General features: G+C 34.9%; 2 protein-coding genes across 3 annotated transcripts; both read right to left on the bottom strand.

The window, feature by feature from the left end:
- Positions 1–7,563: 7,563 nt before the first annotated feature.
- Positions 7,564–10,297, bottom strand: Arp8 (Actin-related protein 8). The gene has a single exon (XM_089648861.1). The coding sequence runs from the start codon at positions 10,132–10,134 to the stop codon at positions 8,431–8,433; it is 1,704 nt and encodes a 567-aa protein (XP_089504987.1). The 5' UTR covers positions 10,135–10,297; the 3' UTR covers positions 7,564–8,430.
- A 4,642-nt stretch (positions 10,298–14,939) lies between these two features.
- Positions 14,940–18,630, bottom strand: Tcs5 (TP53 regulating kinase). 2 transcript variants are annotated; one of them, XM_089648862.1, is made up of 2 exons: positions 18,508–18,630; positions 14,940–16,275 (listed from the first exon to the last, which is right to left on the bottom strand). In XM_089648862.1, exon 2 carries the CDS (start codon positions 16,265–16,267, stop codon positions 15,533–15,535), a length of 735 nt encoding a protein of 244 aa, XP_089504988.1. In that variant the 5' UTR covers positions 16,268–16,275; positions 18,508–18,630; the 3' UTR covers positions 14,940–15,532. The 2 variants fall into 2 exon arrangements, with proteins under 2 accessions (XP_089504988.1, XP_089504989.1); XM_089648863.1 differs by having other exon boundaries at positions 18,606–18,629.
- Between the last annotated feature and the right edge of the window lie 1,560 nt (positions 18,631–20,190).

Consider the following 20,190-nt stretch of genomic DNA (forward strand, 5'->3'; position numbering starts at 1 on the left):
AATAAATTTGAAAAAGTACTACATTTCAGTGTAAATCGATTCAGATTTACAAATTAATAATACTAATTAGAACGATGTATAACCACGTAAAAATACATTTTTCGGCGTTTTACCGCCACGGCTGACTTTTAGATTCAGATTTACGAAATATTATGATTTATTTTCGCAAAAATCAATTTTTTTCGAATTACATGAACACATTTTCGTGCGCGGACAAAAATAAATTTCGAATTACGAATTAACGAATTTCGAATTAAAAAAAATTTTGTATGAATAAAATTTTCTGCGGAAATTTTTTTGGCCAAAATTTCGAATTACGCGTTTTTTCGAATTATCGGGGTTCGAATTAACGGGGTTCTACTGTAATATCAAAATGTGCATAAACATTAACTAAGTATATAACACATTTCATGTGTGCAAAAACAAGGTTCATATAATACATATATTTTAATTAATTTTTTTGCATAGTCTGAGTACACACCCCAACTATAAAATTATTGTCAATTTTTGTAATACTTCTCCATAAACTGAAGTTGAAGTCAATGGTGGGCCATTTTGTAATGTTTTATTTGTAAAAAATGTACATTTCTTGTCACATTACAAAAAAAAGTTGTTTTCGCACAAATCATTACAAAAAAAAACAAAAAAACTTTTGCACTTCCGGTGCGATAACTGTAAGGATAAATTACCTGTTATACAGGTTTAAATATAGTTTTCTTTTGATTAAATATTCTTCCAAACAAAAGATAAGAATTTGCAGATGGGGAAGACTTGGTACACATTTTTAAATACATATACATATTGTTGGAACCCTTATGCCTTTGCCTTTTCCGCCATTCAAGTAGGACTGGCGTAAAAGGTAAAACTAGCCTTCCCGCCCAAAGTGTGTTAATATACACATTTTATTTTAAAACACTTTTTTACAGTTAGATAATAATGAGAAGTAATTATTTCAGTCTCTGGAAATGGAAAACAACGCATTTTAGTAGCTATTTTGTTAAAAAAAAAAACAGATAATTTGAAGTAAATTCTTTACGCCATGTTGTGACATAATAATATTATTTATTTATTTAACCAAAACTAAAAACCTAAGAAGCTAAATTAGGATTATAGGTTCATATTTTATCTTTTGCGTCAATAAAAATGGCCGCCAAACGTACAATCAATTTTAATTTTAACGAAATAACTTAATAATATTCATTTTTTTTATTTATTTTTTTTCGGAATAACTTTATTGAGTAAAACCTCAAATTGTAATATGGCTAAACTGTCTAGATAGCATTTAGTTCGGGTTGAATCTTGCGATCATACATAAAGATAGTTGCCAATAAAATGTGCGGTGAAAAAATGAAGACAATGTTGGTAGTTCTTATTCGAAGTATGATACAGTTAAAAGTGACCGAGGGGAATAGGGTCCCATTAGCTCAGTGGTAGAGCAGTGTCCCGGAAAGACAAGGGTCCTGGGTTCGAGTCCTAGATGTGACCGTATCCTTTTCTGATTTTTCTGTTTCCGATTTTCGTTTAGAAATCACTAATATTGTCTTCAATATTTTAATCCTATTCATTATTCTCCATTTTCGGAAACTGAAATACTTACTTTTCATTGTTATCTAATTGATACAAAGTGTATTTTTTATTTAAAAAAGTGCATATTAAGCGTGTCCTTATTTACTGTATATTTACCATGAATTATTATGGCTCTTGTCACAATGTCTTATCAAATTGAATGGCAATCTCCTTTCGGAAAGTACCACTAATTTTGAACACCTTTTGATTAACCCGTCAAAATGACAATTCAACACAACAAAGTTATGAAAAGTGATGAAACAAAAATTAAGTTAAATAGGTTACATATGTAACTATTTACGTCGATGCCATACGTTGTTATGCAAAATCATGTGTTTTTGGTTTGAAAATTTGGTCGCCTAGAAATGTTTCAGATGCTTTAATTAAATACTGCGAGTAGAATACATCTTGGCCTTTGAAATAATCGACTATTTTTTAAATAATTCTTTTTATAAGCCCAGAAAAAAATAATGTATAAGGCCTATGAAAACTGCTTTAAAGTTCAAAATCTCCTACTTACGAACCCATTTTCGGTTATAATTTTATTGTATAGTGTGGAAAATTAAGTTATTTATAAAATGATTGAAAAAAAAAAATTTATGCCTGAACATCCACAAAATAAAATAAAAGGCACTTTTTGGCCATGTTTTTTTCTTGCATAAATCAAAACGGGCGGATGGTGTTAAGCGGGAATTTAAACCTTATCGCCATCTACGTAAGGGTTATAATTGATAGCGGCACAATTTAAAATATTACACGACGTAGTGCATCGCCTTAACCTAGTTTTTGTTTCATCACTTTTAATGACTTTATACATATCACGTTTTAAAGGTGTGTTGAATTATCATTTTTAGGATTTATCATGGAACCCCTCGCCAGTGCTGTCAATTGATTACAATTATTTAAATATCTCTGAAAATATACTACACACAGAGTGGACATTTTACGTGTTCCTCAACAATACGTTTATGTATTGGATAAAATATGTAAATATTTGTCATACTCAACAGAAAAAATGTTTTGTGAGAAAATGGGGAAAAAAATTGTTAATATATATGTATTTGGTTTGCGTGTGTTGATAATTTGCCGAATGGTGCAGTAAGTGAGTGAGAGATGCATGACTGTCAGTAGTAGCCGGCGGTCTGCCAGCTGTAATGGACATATCATGTGTTTTATACGCGGCCAATGTTTTTTCCTCGTTTTCAACATAAGTATGTAATATTTTACTTATCCCCTTTTGTCCGTATATACTTATAATAAAATGATTTACATAATCTCAAAATAGTATAGTCGCTTTCCATGTCTAGCTGTTTGTGTGCTTAGTTCTTCTAAACTACACAATAAATTTCGATAGAGTTTTCATTATCAGAGAATTTCTTCCGAAAGGTTTATGTATATAATACATGCATATTATTTTTATAGAAAGTAGAGTAAAGTTGCGCAACGCCGAGTACACGTCGTATTAGTTTGTTCTACAGGCCATTTTAACAAGTTGTGATGTTGTCATGTTTACTTATGCAATTGCGTTTGGTTAAGAAAGGTATTTTCTGTTGGGATTTTCATCAAAATATCTTATAAATACTAATTTTACAAGACATTTATGCGCCGTTTTGATTTTATTGCATGATTTTGTGTTCTAATAAACAAAACGCAACACTATTTTAATAGAAAAAGTTATTGTTTGAGGCAAGAACTGAAGAAATAGCTTTGTTCTTCTTCCACAAAGTTCCAGGCGAACGGTCAAAAAAGATGTGGAACAAATAGGAAATAAAACGGGGAATTATTAGTAGGTACATATTGTTTTTCTTTTTTATACTCTTGAAACTTTAAAACATCAATAGTTCCTGTTAAAGCCATGTTAAACATTAATGATAATGTTTATTTCTATATTTTTTTAAATTATAAACTAATGTTTATAAGACAAGGTTTTTATACATAGCACAAAGGATAGCAAATTATTATAAGCATTAATTACTCGACGTAACTCAGTGGTCCAGAGTACCTGACCAGACATCAGAACGGCATTTAGTTTTATTTGGGAGGTGTTTTCAATTTGTATGGATATTTCAGGCGAGTAATTAATGCTTATATTAATTTGTAATTTTCATTTCATTCAAAATGGTCTGTCTCCTAACAAACAAATATTCGGCTAGCCAAATGTTATATTAATTTAAAATCTTAAATGTGTACACCGGCACCGGAGCTCGAGATATTTTCAAAGTCAAAAATTGGATCATTTTGCTTTTTAAAACTTACATTCGTTTTAGAGCTATCTTGATGTCGCCATTTAAAACTTCTTGTCGCACAATTGTAAGTTGATAAGCACGATCAAAAATGACAAAATAATTATATATTTGTGATTAAATTTGTATGATATTATTATGTACCTATGTACTCATTTTCTAGTATTTTTAAAACTTAACTAAAAAAACTTGAATCTCTCTTTAAATGTATTATCCAATACGTACATTATTATGTATAGATTATAAATTACGAAATTTACACAAATAGATTAATGATACACGGAAAACATAATTCCTAGAAGTGCAATTTATACCAATTTCAAAGATAACTGTCACAAATTTACATTTCGAGACCTTTCGACTTCTGTGTCTTAAACAGGCCTGTGAAATGTTTGTTTGTTTGTCTGCTCAAGAAATTTTTTTGGAAATGTTTTGTAAATTTTAAGTAAGGCGAATTTGAGCTCACTTTTTGCAAACAGACACGCTCACAACACATTTCTATGAATGTATCTCTTCTGTGGCTGATATAGAATATAGATAGAAGAAATATGGGTTCAACACACTTTTGAAAAGTATGAAAAAAATGGCTTGTAAACTTAACCTAACGTGACCCATTTATCTAATTTTTGTTTCATAACTTTTCAAGAGTTTATATCACTTTTCAAGAGTGTATATCACTTTTCAAGAGTTTATATCACTTTTCAAGAGTTTATATCACTTTTGAAGAGTTTATATGTATAACTTTTCAAGATTTTAATTCACTTTTCAAGAGTTTGATCACTTTATAAGAGTTTATATCACTTTTCAGGAGTTTATATATCTTTTCAAGAGTTTATATCACTTTTCAAGAGTGTGTTGAATTGCCACTGTGCTGAGTTGCGAGGTTACCGAAACACGGCATTGACTGTATTAAGTATTATTGTTAATCTCAAACTGTCTTGCCAAATGATTTCTGTTTAAAACACTGATATTTTGAATAGAGGGTATTTTTCTTGTTCTATATTACCTAAATACAGATTGAAACATATGAATTTGCAGTCTGTGGTGTTGCCAGACTAAATTTTATGCAAACAAATAATGCATGAAATTCAAAAAGTAGATATTCTGTGATTAGTTCTTTGGCTGCAAAGTTGTGTAAAAGTTTTACATAATATGTTGGCTAGAATAAGCAAAAGTAAAAAAAAAAATATATACATTTCTTTATGCCTTGTGCTATAAGATTAATTTATTTAAGAGATACATTTTGATATTATTATCACCTCTCATTGTCCCTTGTGAAAAAGACCACTGTCCAGAATTGAATTGTTGCTTTAGCAATGTTTGGTGACCAGATCTGAGTAGCCAGGTACTTCCCACCCTCCTCTTCCCCATCGCTTTCTCATCCCCTCTACCTTCAACCTCACAACATACCCCAATTGGTGATGGCGTAGTCTCACTTGCCCCAGACCGTTGGTAGCAGTTATGACTCTTGTCCGAGTTGATTTCTGATCTTTTAAAATCCTTTTTAGACACAGCTGCCAAGTTAAGTGAAAGCTGTAGCTTAATTTATTTAACGAAGAGATATACAACCTCAGAAAAGTTCTGCTTTTTTTTCATTTTTTGTATCTGTCTATGAAATAATATTGAAGACAAAATTTGTAAAATCAAATATTTTTTTCATATTAAATTTGATGACCTTTATAGCTGTCAATTTATTAATTACTAGCTGTACCCCGCCACACGTTGTTGTGGCGCACTTTGTCTGTGCAGATAGAGAAACAATAGCGCTTTTTACTTTCACCTCCAACATATGTCACTGTTTTTCAAAAATTACGCATATTTTTACCTGTCACAGGTAACATCTATATAATATAGGCATATAAAAACACACGCGTATTCGAATTCAACGTTGTGTCAAAATTTCAAATCAATCGGTGAAGAAGTTTCGGAGATTTAAGATTTTGAACAAACGAATGTTTACATTTTTATTTATATAAATATAAATTGAGATAAAGACTTGTTAACAATGTCAATTAATAACGAATCTTCTAATTGTTACTAACGGTTAGACAATATTATTTATAGTAAATTTGTAATTTGATGAAGGTTCGAATTAATATTTAAGTCCCATTTGTCAATCAATTTGTTTTATGGATAATCCCTAGAATTTAAAATATTTGAAAGAAAACTAATGTCACCAATATATATATGACTTTTCGACTCTTAGGCCCTAGACAGGCTAATGGAATTTATTATCTGTTGTAAGAATTTCGTCAATATTTAATCAATTTAATGAGGGAGAATTGACCTTACTTCCGACACATTGACACGCTTGCAACAAACTATCGGTTTGTCTTTTTATTGGATTATCGCCATTCTGTAGTAAATTTGTAAACGCCTTGTTCCGTGCTCATCCTGCAAAACTTTGAAAAAGACATCAAAATGGCCGTTCACCACCATTTTGTTTTGACAGTTGAAAGGTTCCCGTTAAATGCTGGTTCTAATCCGTTTAAGATTTCGAACAATCTGTGATCAGCAGAAGAGGACTACCATCATGTTGTCAGCTTATTATAATTTGATAGAATGCTGAAACCGCGTTTACTCGGAAATCTTTAAAATTTCAAAAAAACAGTAAGGCCTTAGATTATCATAAATTACCTCAAAGTTTTGCTGTATGGGTGTGGAATTTGATGTAAGAACTGAATTCTTAAAGTTTAAACTAATTTAAAAATATATCAAATATAATTGTGAAAAAGAGGCCTTCTAGAAGAACAACAATAAAGCATGTATTGGCCCTTAATATGATTTAAATATTTTTGAATAGATTTTTTTTTATCCCTCAGGTCTCTGGCATATTATCCATTATATTTCTTAAAGACCCAGTCAGAATTAGAGTGTATTTCTGCAATAAAATTAATATTTCTTAACAAATCCGAACGTCTTTGAAAGGAAATGAAATAAGCTTACTAATTTTATTGCCAGAAATAAACACATAATTGTCGAAATATTTAAATTTTGAATGCAAAGATAAAAAATGGCTAACCTTACGTTTTTTCATCTGAACGCTAAACTAAAATTAGGGATGATGAAAAAAAAAACACATTTTATTAGACAAATGTGTTGTAAACATTACTGCCACCTCATTTTTTTTGTCAATTCATATAAAAAATAATTTATAAAACATTAAAAAATATATCTCAAATTGCAGTTGGAACCTTCGGTTTCGTGGAGGTACATTTTAATTTGTCTGTAGTTAATTTCTAGATTTGAATATAAAGAGTGGTGTTTTCTCTTTCTAACACCATTTATATCATATTTATCACTATGATATAAGGAGACACAACGATTTTTATGAGACCATATGTAAAATTAAACGAATTAGCCTGAGGGTTTTGATACATGGCACAAAAAAGGAGATATAAATGTAAAATATTTTCATACAAACTGGAGTTGGACTGATAGTGTAATAATTTTGTAATATGCATGACACTAAGTAAATGGTATTTTTATAATTTAATAAATTATTATTGATTTTATTTGTATTATACGTTTTCTGTGTAAATGATAAATGTCTGAATAAATACTTAATATGGTAAAACAACTAATTGATAATGTTTCTTATAAAATGCTCAAGGAATATTGCTCACTATATAAGCGAAATATATTTATATTGATAATATTTAAAAGTCAATTGTATACACTATTTTATACAGTGCATTTTGTAAAATAAAGCTTTTGAAATAAAACATATATTTATTTTTCATTGATATATTATTATTTGATAAGTACATTCACACTAATAATTGATACATTAATTAAATATGTTGCAATAATTATTTTATATTATATTAGTTTCTATCTGTGAAAAAATTACAGGTAAATAAAGTTGACAATCAAATGGGTGTGATTATCGTGAATACTAATTTATCTATCCTGGAAGAGCTAGGCATAGGTGCAATTGGAGCAGGCCGCTCTTGGCACCGACTTGCAAAAGCACCAGGGAGCCAAGGCATTGATAATGCCTATCGTCTAACACAACGCACTTTATGTTTTACTGGGGCCAGGCGCTGTTTGGCTCAGCATCCACAATAGTTTTTCAACTGTCTGTCCACAACGTATCCTAAGATACTTTCGGCACATCGCTTTGTCTCTGTATATAGCAAAATCGTCTTGAAAATCCTTTGTTAAAGCGTTTTCGTAGGAATAACCAAATCTTTCAGAGTTTTGGTGTTCCTCAAGGCTGCGGGTCGGGTCCATCTTTATTTCTGGCAGAGGGCGGTCTGCAATCTCCAACATGTAAAACCTCGAGATCAATGGAAACATGTTTGACAGCAGGAGCAGAGGAAAGTCACTCATGCGTTGGAGTGATCAAGTATCACAGGCATCCAGAGCATCTGTTTCTTTGGCTCTCCATGAGCGGAGAAGCCTGGTCTATCAGGGCTATTGAAGTGGGGGTCACGATCCTCAGCAACGAGGCAGCGATTCGCAAAGACGAATTTTATTCATTCATTTAATTTCACGACACTGTAGATCATTCTGAAAGTTTTGCTGCATCAGCATACAGATTTCATGTTTTATATGCAAGATATTTTAAAAAAAAAACACTAGAGATTCAAAGCTTTTTTGTATATTGGTTAAATTTTCACCATATAAATGGAGCTCGTTCTCGCAAGATTTTGACACCGTGCATGTTTCTCCATTCGCTCTGCTTTATCCAGAGCTCGTTGGAGGACTCCAAACAGGACATGATGGCTGCTCCCTTCCAGGCCGTGGCCGCGGGATCCGTGTCTTTGGGACACACCACGTTATCAATCTGATCGGACCTGTACAAGTAAGGAATCTGTAGAGCCAGTTTATTCTGCAGCCACTTTGTCAGTCCTTGAATCTTTATTCCCCCACCGACAATTAATATGCTCGCGTACATCTTTCGTTTTAATTCTTCGTTCGGACAACGGTCGATGCATTTCAAAACCGCAGCATCGAGTCCTAAGATCTGCTCCGGTGCGAGATTCAGACCTTCGGCTACCGGCGCTTCTAACGCGTCCACGACAATATCTTCGTCAACATTTCCCGATTGTTGTATTTCAATGTTTCCATCATAACCTCCGGTAATATCGGCGACTCCGACACCGCCTTCTGCATTTTCTTTTTTCCGTCCAGTTTCACGTAAATATTCCGCATCAAACGGGTCTTCCGGATCGCTAGATTGCGCCGTCTGCGTTTGTGTATTCTTCGGACCTGTTATAGATAGCAAATCCGTGTTAAACATAGCGAGAGGAGAAATAATACACTCATCACCGACTTGTAAAGTATATCGCTTCACGTCCGTCCCCGGTTTATGAACTGTAAAATACTTTTCTTGTGGTCCGCACACGTCTAAATTAATATGGCAAAAATCTTGGTACAAAGTCCTCATCAGCATGGCGTCTTGAGGTAGTTTTTCATTCCAATGTGTGTACGGGAAGGCGCTCTTTTGAACGAGCCAAGCTAACGTTTGGCAAACATCACCGGATCCGTAATCCATTCTAAGCCGCGTAGTTTTGTGTGAAATGCCGTCTTCGACACACGACACCGCAGTCTTTTGATCGCCGACGTCCACAACACACGCATAACCCAGTCCTGCACCAAACGTCGCTCCCACACTTTCTTGAACGAGGAAGCAATTTCCAAATCCGAGCTCATTGAGAATCACCGACACTAAGTGCTTCAAATGGCCTCGTTTATAAATATCGGGAATTAAAAGGACACATCTATATTTTTCTAGATCTGTGATGGGTATTCCGAGTTTGAACTGAATCATCCATCTCCAGATGGTCACCAAGTCGGTGAGAACTGAAGATAATGAACCGGAAACGCCTGAATGAATATTCAAATCCCCCCTTTTATAAGGAAAATGAACGTTAAAACTGTCGTCAGGATTTAAATTAAGAACTTGGTCGCCGATTATAGTGTCGCTGTTGAATTTCAGCCAATCTGGGGTTGTTTCCTCAACGTCTTCTGCGGCAGACCGTCTGTTAAACGCGGCAATTTGCTGCGGAGGAGTCGCGTATCGCCTGGCGCCATTGGACTGCATGCAGCTCTGCAGGGAATGCGAAATCTGCAAGCGACATTCTTCCATTTCTTCGACGAGTTCTTTAGTTCTCACGACCGCTGGTGGGATGAAAGGATCCTTGTAAACTGTCCCGCCAGGTTTGCGCCTTCTGGCGATACAGTGGAGAGACTTGACAGGAATCAGGTCGGAAGCTCTTCCCATGCGGATGTAAAGAGACCCGGGATGTATGACGATGATGTTGTGCGTGGGAAACTGTTGAAATTGCTCCGCATCAGGCTCTTGGTAGACCGGCATTTTGAGGTTAATTTTGAAAGAGAATTGTTAGCTATCAAAAATAATGCGTTCTGATTAGAGCGCAGTGCGTTGTACGGTTTTATTTTTTAAATTACAATTGGCTGTAAAATCTCTGTAAAGTAAAATAATTTCGGATTGATTTGACACTGACAGTTGCTTTTGATAAAAAATAATATTGAGTAGAGATGGTTAACAGTCAATATTCCTGTACCGGTTACATTGTCCCGGTGACTTTGTCCCGGTGACTATTGGAACTCCCGATGCTAGTTTTCTGAGGAACCGGTGATATTAATAATTCTATTTGGGGAGTTCAGACTTCTAATATTATGTTTATGATACGCATAAAGTAGGAAAAAGAAAACAAAGGAAGCTTATGTAACTACTAAAATATAACAATTTTTTCTAATAACACAAAGCAGTGGATTAATAGTTAATCTTAAGTAGGTACTTAATTCATTCTTAAAATTAGATAGTCTTTGTGCTGAATTCTAATAAATTGTCATTTTTGGGGGGGCACGAGCCACTTCTTGAGTGAAAGGCTCGCGGCGACTGGGGGGTAGCTTCCAGGGCGGAAGGTTTGCGACAACTCCTGAGAGAGCGACTTCCTGGCCTCCCTGGTCCTTACTCCTGGTCCTGGTAACAACTACAGCATAAATCAACTATCTAACTACAGGTTCTCAAGCTCCCAAGAAACCCTCTGTTCAGTGATGCCATGCCGCGAAAAAGAAAATCGATAAATTGGAGCAAAAACGGTAGGTCGGCATAATATTTATAAAGTGGCTAGATCAGTGATGATATTATGCCCAATATTTTCGAATCCAAGATTTTCGGAGGGTGAATAATTCCCCACCATGTTTTAATTCCGTGGGGAGGGGTTGGGGTGGCCGGGGAGTTTCGGGGGGAGAATAATTCCCCTCATATTTTCTAATCTATGGGAGGAGGAGATGTTTTTGTTAGATTTTCAGAAATTTTTCACATATTTCCGTAGGTATGGCATCGCTGCCTCTGCTTGTTCCCCTGTCGTAGAGTGATGTAACAATGGTGCAACTATAGTAGTTCTCCAAAATCCCATCTCTTGTGGCAGTAAGTGAAAAAGGCTATCACATTTAGGCCCTTCAAAATTATGATTTTTTAGTAGTTAAAATGTTGATTTTGAGGTTCTGTGAAGGATCAATTCCAGTTCTGTTATTATTTAAGTTTCGTGAAACAACAGGCCAATAATGATATAATAACAGAACTAGAATAAAACCTTCACAGAATTTGAAAATCAACATTGTAATTTGATGAATTGTTGAAATTCTGTGAAACAACCCATCCCCTTAGTAATTTTGGATTCTTGCTAAGAATTATGGTCTGAAGTGGAATCAATGACAAAATCTGCATAAAGAAGCATTTGTGGAATAATCATCATTCTTACGGGCCTAAATGCAAGACTTGGCTTCGAACTTCGAAAGCCGTTTTCTCAGGCTCTGTGGCGCCGAACGTACAAAATTTTTGCATACTTACTGAGAAATATCGTTTGAAATGGAATCAATGACAAAATCTGAATAAATCATTTGTGAAAAAATCATCATTCTTATGGGCCCAAATGCAAGACTTGGGTTCGTACCCCGAAAGCCGTTTTCTCAGTAAATATGGTTCTGAACAGACTGAAATTTTGTATATTTATATATGAGTTACAGGTGTTTGTTTTATTTTATTTGATAATGAATCCTGAAAATAGGCATTGTTGTGGCGTATGTCAGCTAGTAATGTGTGGCCTCATTACTGTATCAAGTCACGTAGCTCTCGTATCAATCGTGGCCATGCAGCTTCTTGCGCAGCTGTCTGTTACCAGCTTAAGAATGATTATTTTTCCACAAATGCTACATTATGCAGTAGCTATCTAATGCATATTTTGTCATTGATTCTAATTCAGACCATAATTCTTAGTAAGTATCCAAAATTTCTTATGTTCACTTAACTGAACTGACAGTATTTTTAGCGCAACTCCCATTTTTACAAGCTGCCACTGTACATAATATGCGCATTCGTGCAGTGAACTCCCGTAAAAAATATAAGGAAATAATACAAACTTGTATTACCACGCTTTAAACAGTGGTAAAAATTCACCCTTCTGAATGCTACTCGTAATGCCCAAGAGCGAGTTCGAAATGAATTCCATATCTCATAGAAGGAGTATGAATATCAGTAGGTATGTAAGTTACTTCAATAAATCAATATTTTTTTGAATCAGGCAATTCACCCTGTAATACGTCATAATGTAATTGGAAAACTCATCAAAATGACAATTCAACATACCTTTAAAAAGTGATGAAACAAAAAAATAGGTTAGTTTTTTTCATCGCTCTTAATTATTTATATCACTTTTTAAAAGTGTGTTGAATTGTCTCGGTGTTAAGTTATCATAGGACTAAAAAATAAATACATTATTACTCACAATAAACAAAACTAGTTTCTTTATTACAGGTATTAGCGCATGGAGTGTGGCGAACCCATCGCTCAGGGAGTGGAAACATGACCTGCAATAGCCATCCCAAGCTAAGGTGTCAGCTACCGTGCTCAGGCTGAATGACCTGGGGAACAGTGTCACGCAAACAGGGTCGCATCTCGGAGTATTTAGACCTTACCCCACCTTACTTTCCCTAGATACTCGTGGGACAAAAATTGGACCATTCAAAAATTCCCTCTTCCCTAGTGGGGCCTAAGGGAACCAAGGAGGAGTGGGGAGGAGAGATAGAGCTCTTTTCCCTTGTGGGGTCTTCAGGGTACCAAGGGGGATTGGAGAGGAGAGATGAGACCTGGGAAGACACATTGTGGAACCAAAACACATAGCCACATATCCAATGACAACCCTGGTGAACTTTATAAAAGGGACCGGGTGACTGTTAAAGGAATGAGGTAAAATGGGAGATAGCACAATAGGCCTATGGCCTAAATCAGAGGTTCCCAAACTTTTTTGCCCCATAGACCACTTGCCAAATTTTTTTTTTTCCGTAGACCCCCTGCCTGCCGAATATTGAATTTTCCTAATACTATTAACGTCCCATGTGATAATCATTTATTTTTTTAGTAAAAAGATTCCCTTCCCTTCCCTGTCCAACAACCGGGTGGTGGTATACTTGCTCTGTCTTTACATTGTGCAGACAGGGGCACTCTTGTGAGGTATTACACCAAATGAAAATGAAGCAGGATAAGCAACGGGAATTTCTTTCTGTAGCCAGCAATGCAGAACTGCCCCTTAAGTTCTTTGTCAGTGCTTATTCCGGTCATTTCTTCTTGTCACATGTTTTCCGATTCTTCAACGTTCCATTTTGATAGTCAAAATGTCCTCAAACTTATTTTTGAAGTCTGTGTAAAGTACATTTAAATGTTGAACGTCATTATTACCCTGGATGTTTTTCAAAAACAAGTTGGGGAACTAGGAAAATTCGCGGCTTCCAATGTGCAATGTTTTGCTTGAAAATATTAATTCTGACGAGGAAAGGATGCTATTTATATACCTCAATTAACAACTTTACGAAATATAAAAATGCAAATATCAAATAAGTAATTTCTCAGTCTATTATATTTGTGTTAGGTCTATTGTGTCATTTATGGAACTCCTAAATGTTGACTTGAGGTAAATGGGGGTCCGCTCTTATGTACCCCCATTTGTATCTCGTGGACCCCCAAATTTTTTTCTCGCTGACATAGACCCCCAGCAAGCCGATATCGACCCCTGGGGGTCCATATAGACCACTTTGGGAACCTCTGGCCTAAATGCTCACCGGAATTATATATAAACCGTCTCCGCCATATAAACAAATAGATAAATTATTACGGGTATATTTTATCGAATAATAAGAATATGAAAATAAAGTTACCTTTTGATGTATACAATTCAATAAATCAAATTAGATCTTGACAACAAGCAATAAACAATTTGTTTATTGCAGTCAAGATGCTTTGTCTGTTTGTTAAAAAAGGAAATTTGATTCAATGAAAACGATAACACTTCATCATTTGTTGTATCTGGGATTTATTGAAAATTATAGAAATAAACATTAGAGTAATAAAAAAATTGCATAGAAACCACGCATCTTGTAAAATTAAGCCCTTATGCAGAAAAACGAAGTTATGTGAAAATGTGTGTACTGAAATATTGGCTGTTAAAAGTCAAATAAATTTATATGTAACTAGTTGTAGCCCGGGACGCGCTGCTGTGGATCAGTCTGTCTGTACAGATAGAGAAGCACCTGTTGATTTTACATCCAACAGATGGTGCTGTTTTTAAAAAGTAAAACCTGTCACAGGTAACATCTATATAATATAGGCATATAAAAACACATGCGTACATATTCAAATGCAACGTTGTGTCAAAATGTCAAAGCAATCGGTGAAGAATTTTCGGAGATATAAGATTTTTAACAAACAAACATTTAAATTTTTATTTACGTTTTCTGTATTTTAAAAAGTTTTGAGTACAGTAAAAATAAAGGGAAAAAATGGCCTTTTTTCCATAAATCAATATAAATTTGCGATTTCTTAAGGTTAAACGCGACACTCATTAAGTTTTACGTGTTTATAGATGGCGTTAATTAATTTATTTTATTAAAATACACTTTTTGCGATGTATTGCTTTACAATATTAAGACAAATTATTTATTATTTCCGTACATACGCAATTTGTCCGTAAAAATACTCATTTGTTTCAAGAAAGGCATGCAAATACAATATTGGATTGAATCATCGGTACAGTATTGTATTTGTATGCCTTTCTCGAAAGAATTGAGTTTTTAAACAGACAAAACTATTTATTAATGTTCATATTGTGTATGTATGGGCGCAAACAAATAATTTGTCTTAATATTGTAAAGCATGACTTGCAAAAAGCGTATTTTAATAATAATTAAATTAATTAACGCCATCTATGAACACGTAGAGTATTTATTATTACTTTAAGGCATTCAAATACAATATTGTATCGGTGATTCAATTCAATATTGTATTTGTATGCCTCTCTTGAAAGAATTGAGTTTGTATGCGGACAAAACGATTCATTCATATTTATATTTCATATGGACGGGCGCAAAAACAAATAATTCGTCTGAATATTTTAAAGTACAACTCGCAAAACAGCATTTTAATAAAATAATAAAATTAAGGCCATCTGTTAGATTAATGCATAGATTGTATCAGTTTTACTGCAGGGTTCAAAAAAGTTCAAATTATGTCAAATATTCAAAGCGCCGACGGCACAAACCGTCAGTTTCAAATTGACTAGATTTGAACGATGTACTGAAAAGGAGTGCGCGCGTACTACCGGCCGTTACTCCAGGCCTTGTATTGCCATCTGTGGTTAGATTTGAAAACAATTTTTGGTGTGAACATAGATGGATAAATAGATGCTAATTTCTTATCCAACCATAGTCCTTTTCCTCCCTCTAGCTCTGACATCTTCATACTTCTCCAACACCTCTCTGGAGCCAGTCTTATCCTGCTTTCTATACACTTCCAAAATACTGGCAAAGAGATGCGGACAAATGCTGTGCGTACTGGTCAACGCTCGCTCTAAAACATACAAATCTACTCCCTTATCTTCGGCGCTTGAATCCACATGAGACAAACCAAAATCGATCAAAACAATCTCATACGAATCAAATGTGTTTTCTTCATCGATCAAACTAACATCGTTCGATTGTAAAAGCATATTAGAAGTGGTTAAATCGCCGTGAATTATGTTGTTTTTATGCATCGTCGATAAGATGATACCTATCTTTTGCGTTAGCTTTTCAAGTTTGGCGTTGTTTGAATCCATTTTGGCTTTGTCTTCAGTTTTTTCGGTGAGTTTAAATATGTAGTCTTTCACGGTAATGCTATTTTCTACGTTTTCCATGAAAATGCAACGCCGTTCGAAGTCTACCAAGTACAATGTGGGGGTTCTTATGCCGGCAGATTTGCATCGAACGATGGATCTGGCTTCTGCTTTGATTCGCTCTCTGGTGAGTGTTGTGTCAAGCTCCGGGTGGCGGTATGATTTTGGGAAGCGTTCTTTGGCGACGGTGGACTTCCCGAGATATGTTCCCGAGTACAGTTTGCCCTCTGCTCCTTGTTTGAAAAGCTTGAAGCCTTGATCTTCCATTGTCGGCATTGTGCAATCTGGAAACATTTAAATAAAATGATATATTTAATTTATCTTTTATTTATTTATTTATTTCTATACATACATTACAGTGTCTACCAAATATTTACATTTGTATATAATACATAAATTTAGAACTTTTGTTAATATGGTGTTTTTTTTAAATTTTTTTATTTATGCTGGGTGTGAGGTAGGTTTGAGTAGGTGACACTGTGGTGGGTAGTGTTATATGTTTCGTGAACACCTCACTGGGAGAACCTGTGCTGAGGTGTTTACGTGGTTATGATTAAATGGTACATGTATTTATGTGTATTGGTTAAATTTTCTTATATAAGTGTAAGTTTTAAATTTTTTTTTAATGGTTATTGTACATTGTTATTTAAAGAAAAAGGAAAAAAATATTTATTTATATGCACATATATACGTACACCCATGTATACACATACATACATAAATACACATATATGCATGCATACACACATATAAATAAACACATGTATACATACATACATACACATTCATCCATGATTATGTTTGGTTTGGTGTTATAATGTTTTGTATAAAGTGGATATCTTGTTTTTTGATCCAGGCTGTGATCAGTTTTTTGTGAATGTTTGTGTATGTATTTCCCATTAGTAGTAGTTTCAGAGTGGTGGGCATACAATTAAAAAGTTTTGTAGCGTAATACTGGAAGTGTCTTTGTCCGTGTGTGGTGTATGTTATCGGTATGTTCAGGGTATTGTTTGTTGTCGACCTTGTTTTTATTGTTGTTTGAGGTGGCATTGGAATGTGTAGTTTCTGTTGGAGGAAATTTAGTAGTGCAGATTTGGCATAAAGTTGTCTTATTGACATGACGTCTAATGATTTGAAAATTTCGCTTGAATTTGTGTAGAATGGTACTTGCAAGATGATTTTAATTATTGCCTTTTGAATTTTTTGTATTGGGTCGATTGCAGTGTTTGTAGCGCTTCCCCAAGCCAGTATGCCATATGTAACAATCGATTGACAGAGTGCGAAATATATAGATCTAAGTATTGAATGTGGGAAAATGTTTTTAATTGACTTTATTAGGTGCATGACTCTTTTTAGTTTATTAGTAATGAAAGTTATGTGGTCAGTCCAGCGTAAGTGTGAATCAATAATGACCCCTAGGTATTTTGTTTGGTTTACCCTTTCTATACGCTCGCATTGGCAATTGGGTGAAGTTTGTTCACAGTCATGTAGAAACAGGTCTGTTTGGTGGAGGTTGACCTCTTTGTGTAATACTATGTGTGATATTAATTTATCTTTGGAATTATGGTTCCCAGTGGAAGCGAGCACTACTGACAGTTGGACTGAGGAATATTTAGGTGGATAGGCTGTGTGGAAGAGGATTGGAGCAGGACGGGAAGGACTGAGGACTGCCTGAAGGCGAATGGCAAAAGATTGCAGTCAGCGGAGAGAGTTTTTAGGTGGAGAAGGCCAAATACCATCCAACTTAGAGAAAACCACCACTGATCAAGGGACAATCACTGTTTAAGATAGCGTCCAACTTAGCTAGTGTTACTAGCGTTTAATAGGTAATGGAAGAAACACAAACAAATCTAATATGCAAAAATGGTACCACAATTCGGGGGTTTAGGAGCAATACCTTGCAAAAGCGTATTTAAACAAAATTAATTAATTAACGCCATCTGTGAACACGTAGAATACAATGAGCGTTGCGTTTAACCTTAAGTTCCATTTTTCACAATCAAAGTTATGTTTGAAAGTTAGGAAATAAGCATAATTATTTTAAAAAACCCTAACTAAACCCTAAAAATCAATTTTGTGCCTGTGCGACGTAAATAGATGTCTACATAAGATAATTTAGTTAAAATCAAGTGTTGTTTTTTTAAAGAACCTTTGCATGCAGCGGAGTTCGACAAGTTTACCAAAGCTAAAAGCGCTCCGCTGATAGATCCGGTGTAACCTCTCCTTCTTTCTCATAATCGATGCATGTAACAGAGAGAGAAGTTACATACCTCTACGGAAATCTGACAGGACCACTAACTCAGAATCGTACATTAAAAAATAGGTTTAATCTAACTAATCAACTGGCAAATCGCGATAAACGAAGATTAATCAATATTTTAGCTCGAGCGTTAGGGAAATAGTAAAAATACCAGTTAATCATTTACAAACTTTTCAAATTGTTCGGCGAAAACATAACCTCAAATTTCACCACTTCGCACACAAATTGTACAGAAAAGTATTATAAAATATCCTACTTTTTAAGTGTTTTTGGGTTGGCACTTTAAAACAGCATTAACATGTAATTTATATATTTTTTTACGATTATATCTTATTTGAATAAAAAAACACATACAAGTTTGACGTTTAGATGCACGACGAAAAGAGACAACAACATAAAAAAACAATGACACCCGAACTTTGTGTTCAGATCTGTAGAATGTTGTCAGATATCGAAAAATTCCCCATTTTCAGCGTAAAACAACAATAAATATAAAAACTTCGGCTTGAAGGAAAAATATTTAGCGAACAGGAAATACGATGCTTTGTAAAGCTATCGATTTGTATAGTTATTTACAATCAAAAACCAAACCATCAGAAATTAAAATCAGAAACCATAAATCGTAGATCTTTTTTTTTTGTAATAGCGATTAATACATATTAAAAAACTGACGACAATATAAATCTGTTAAAAGTTTTATTTTAAGACGATTTTTTAATGAATTATTTATTTGTTAAAGAAAACCACTGGATACTCATTTATCTGGACCTTCTAGATTAAAAAGAACAAATTTTTTCACACAACAGACTCAAGAAAATAGGTCTGATAACGATGCTGGATAAACAACTAAGTTCAAAAATTTCGAAATAAGCTGTACATTGCATATGCAACTATTTAATCCACTATTTTTTCAATTTTTATGAAATTTTTAAAGATTTTTTTTATATTAGTACGTTTTACGATAATCAACCGCTATAAAGTGAAGTAGTACTTGAACCAACACCATCTGCACACGCTCGAAATGCTTCAGTACTTTTGATGGATTTCGTTGAACATTAAAGAGTTCACCAATATTTCTGCCATCACCCATTATGTCAATATTAGAGCGCGCAAAGGTATTGTTAGTACTCTAGTACTCTTCAGCGGAAGCAAGATATCACTCAGGTAAAAGACCTTCATATGAGAATTGAAAAGTTGGCGTTGCTTGAAATGAAGCCGTGTTTAGCGACCATCTCTGTACGGCAAGATTCATCCCAAACTCCCTCTTCCTCATATCCTTCCCTTCAGCCTCACAACATAATTCCGAGTGGGGATGTGAGAAATTCTCATCTCCCACTGAGGCAGCCTGGTTGCTCACTGGTGCCTCGTAATCTCCGTAATCAATAGGATAAGGTCCTCCAACAGCCGCTGTGTCCACATGATGTGTAGATAGGACCTTAAAGAGTCAGCGATGTGTGAATGCGGTGCGGTACAGACAGGGCCGGCCCTGAGCCAAACGGCGCCGGGCGCTAGTAAAAACCTCTAGGGTGCTGTGTTAGGTGTTAGGTATTATCAGCGCCTTGGCTACTTGGCTCCTTAGGGTCTTTGCAAGTCGCCGCCCGGGGATATCTGCTCCAATTGCGCCTGCACAGAGCCGGCCCTGGGTGCAGACCACCGAACATATGGTCAACGAATGCCGCTCCATTCATTCCCCGGTGGTACTGATAAGGTACAAAAGGCGACGCCTGAGGCCCTTGACTGGCTAACTTACCGAGATGTAACCCTCTTACCTCCCCACCATACGAAAGAAGAAGCAGAAATGGAGATGTCATACTCCCACTGACTGTGAGTAGATGGGACTAAGTCTCTTGTCTTCACACAAGAAAATGAATACAATAAAGCGCGCAAAAGTCAGTTGTACGTCTGGCAACACGTCGAAAGTAAACACAGATGCAGGCAG

Source organism: Hesperophylax consimilis, chromosome 28 (genome assembly GCF_061612785.1).
Source record: "Hesperophylax consimilis isolate HC1 chromosome 28, BYU_Hcon_1.0, whole genome shotgun sequence".
Classification (NCBI taxonomy): Eukaryota; Metazoa; Arthropoda; class Insecta; order Trichoptera; family Limnephilidae; genus Hesperophylax; species Hesperophylax consimilis.

Excerpts from the sequence above, each read along its gene's own strand:
- Arp8 (XM_089648861.1), bottom strand. The coding sequence starts at position 10,134 with ATGCCGGTCTACCAAGAGCCTGATGCGGAGCAATTTCAACAGTTTCCC.
- Tcs5 (XM_089648862.1), bottom strand. The coding sequence starts at position 16,267 with ATGCCGACAATGGAAGATCAAGGCTTCAAGCTTTTCAAACAAGGAGCA.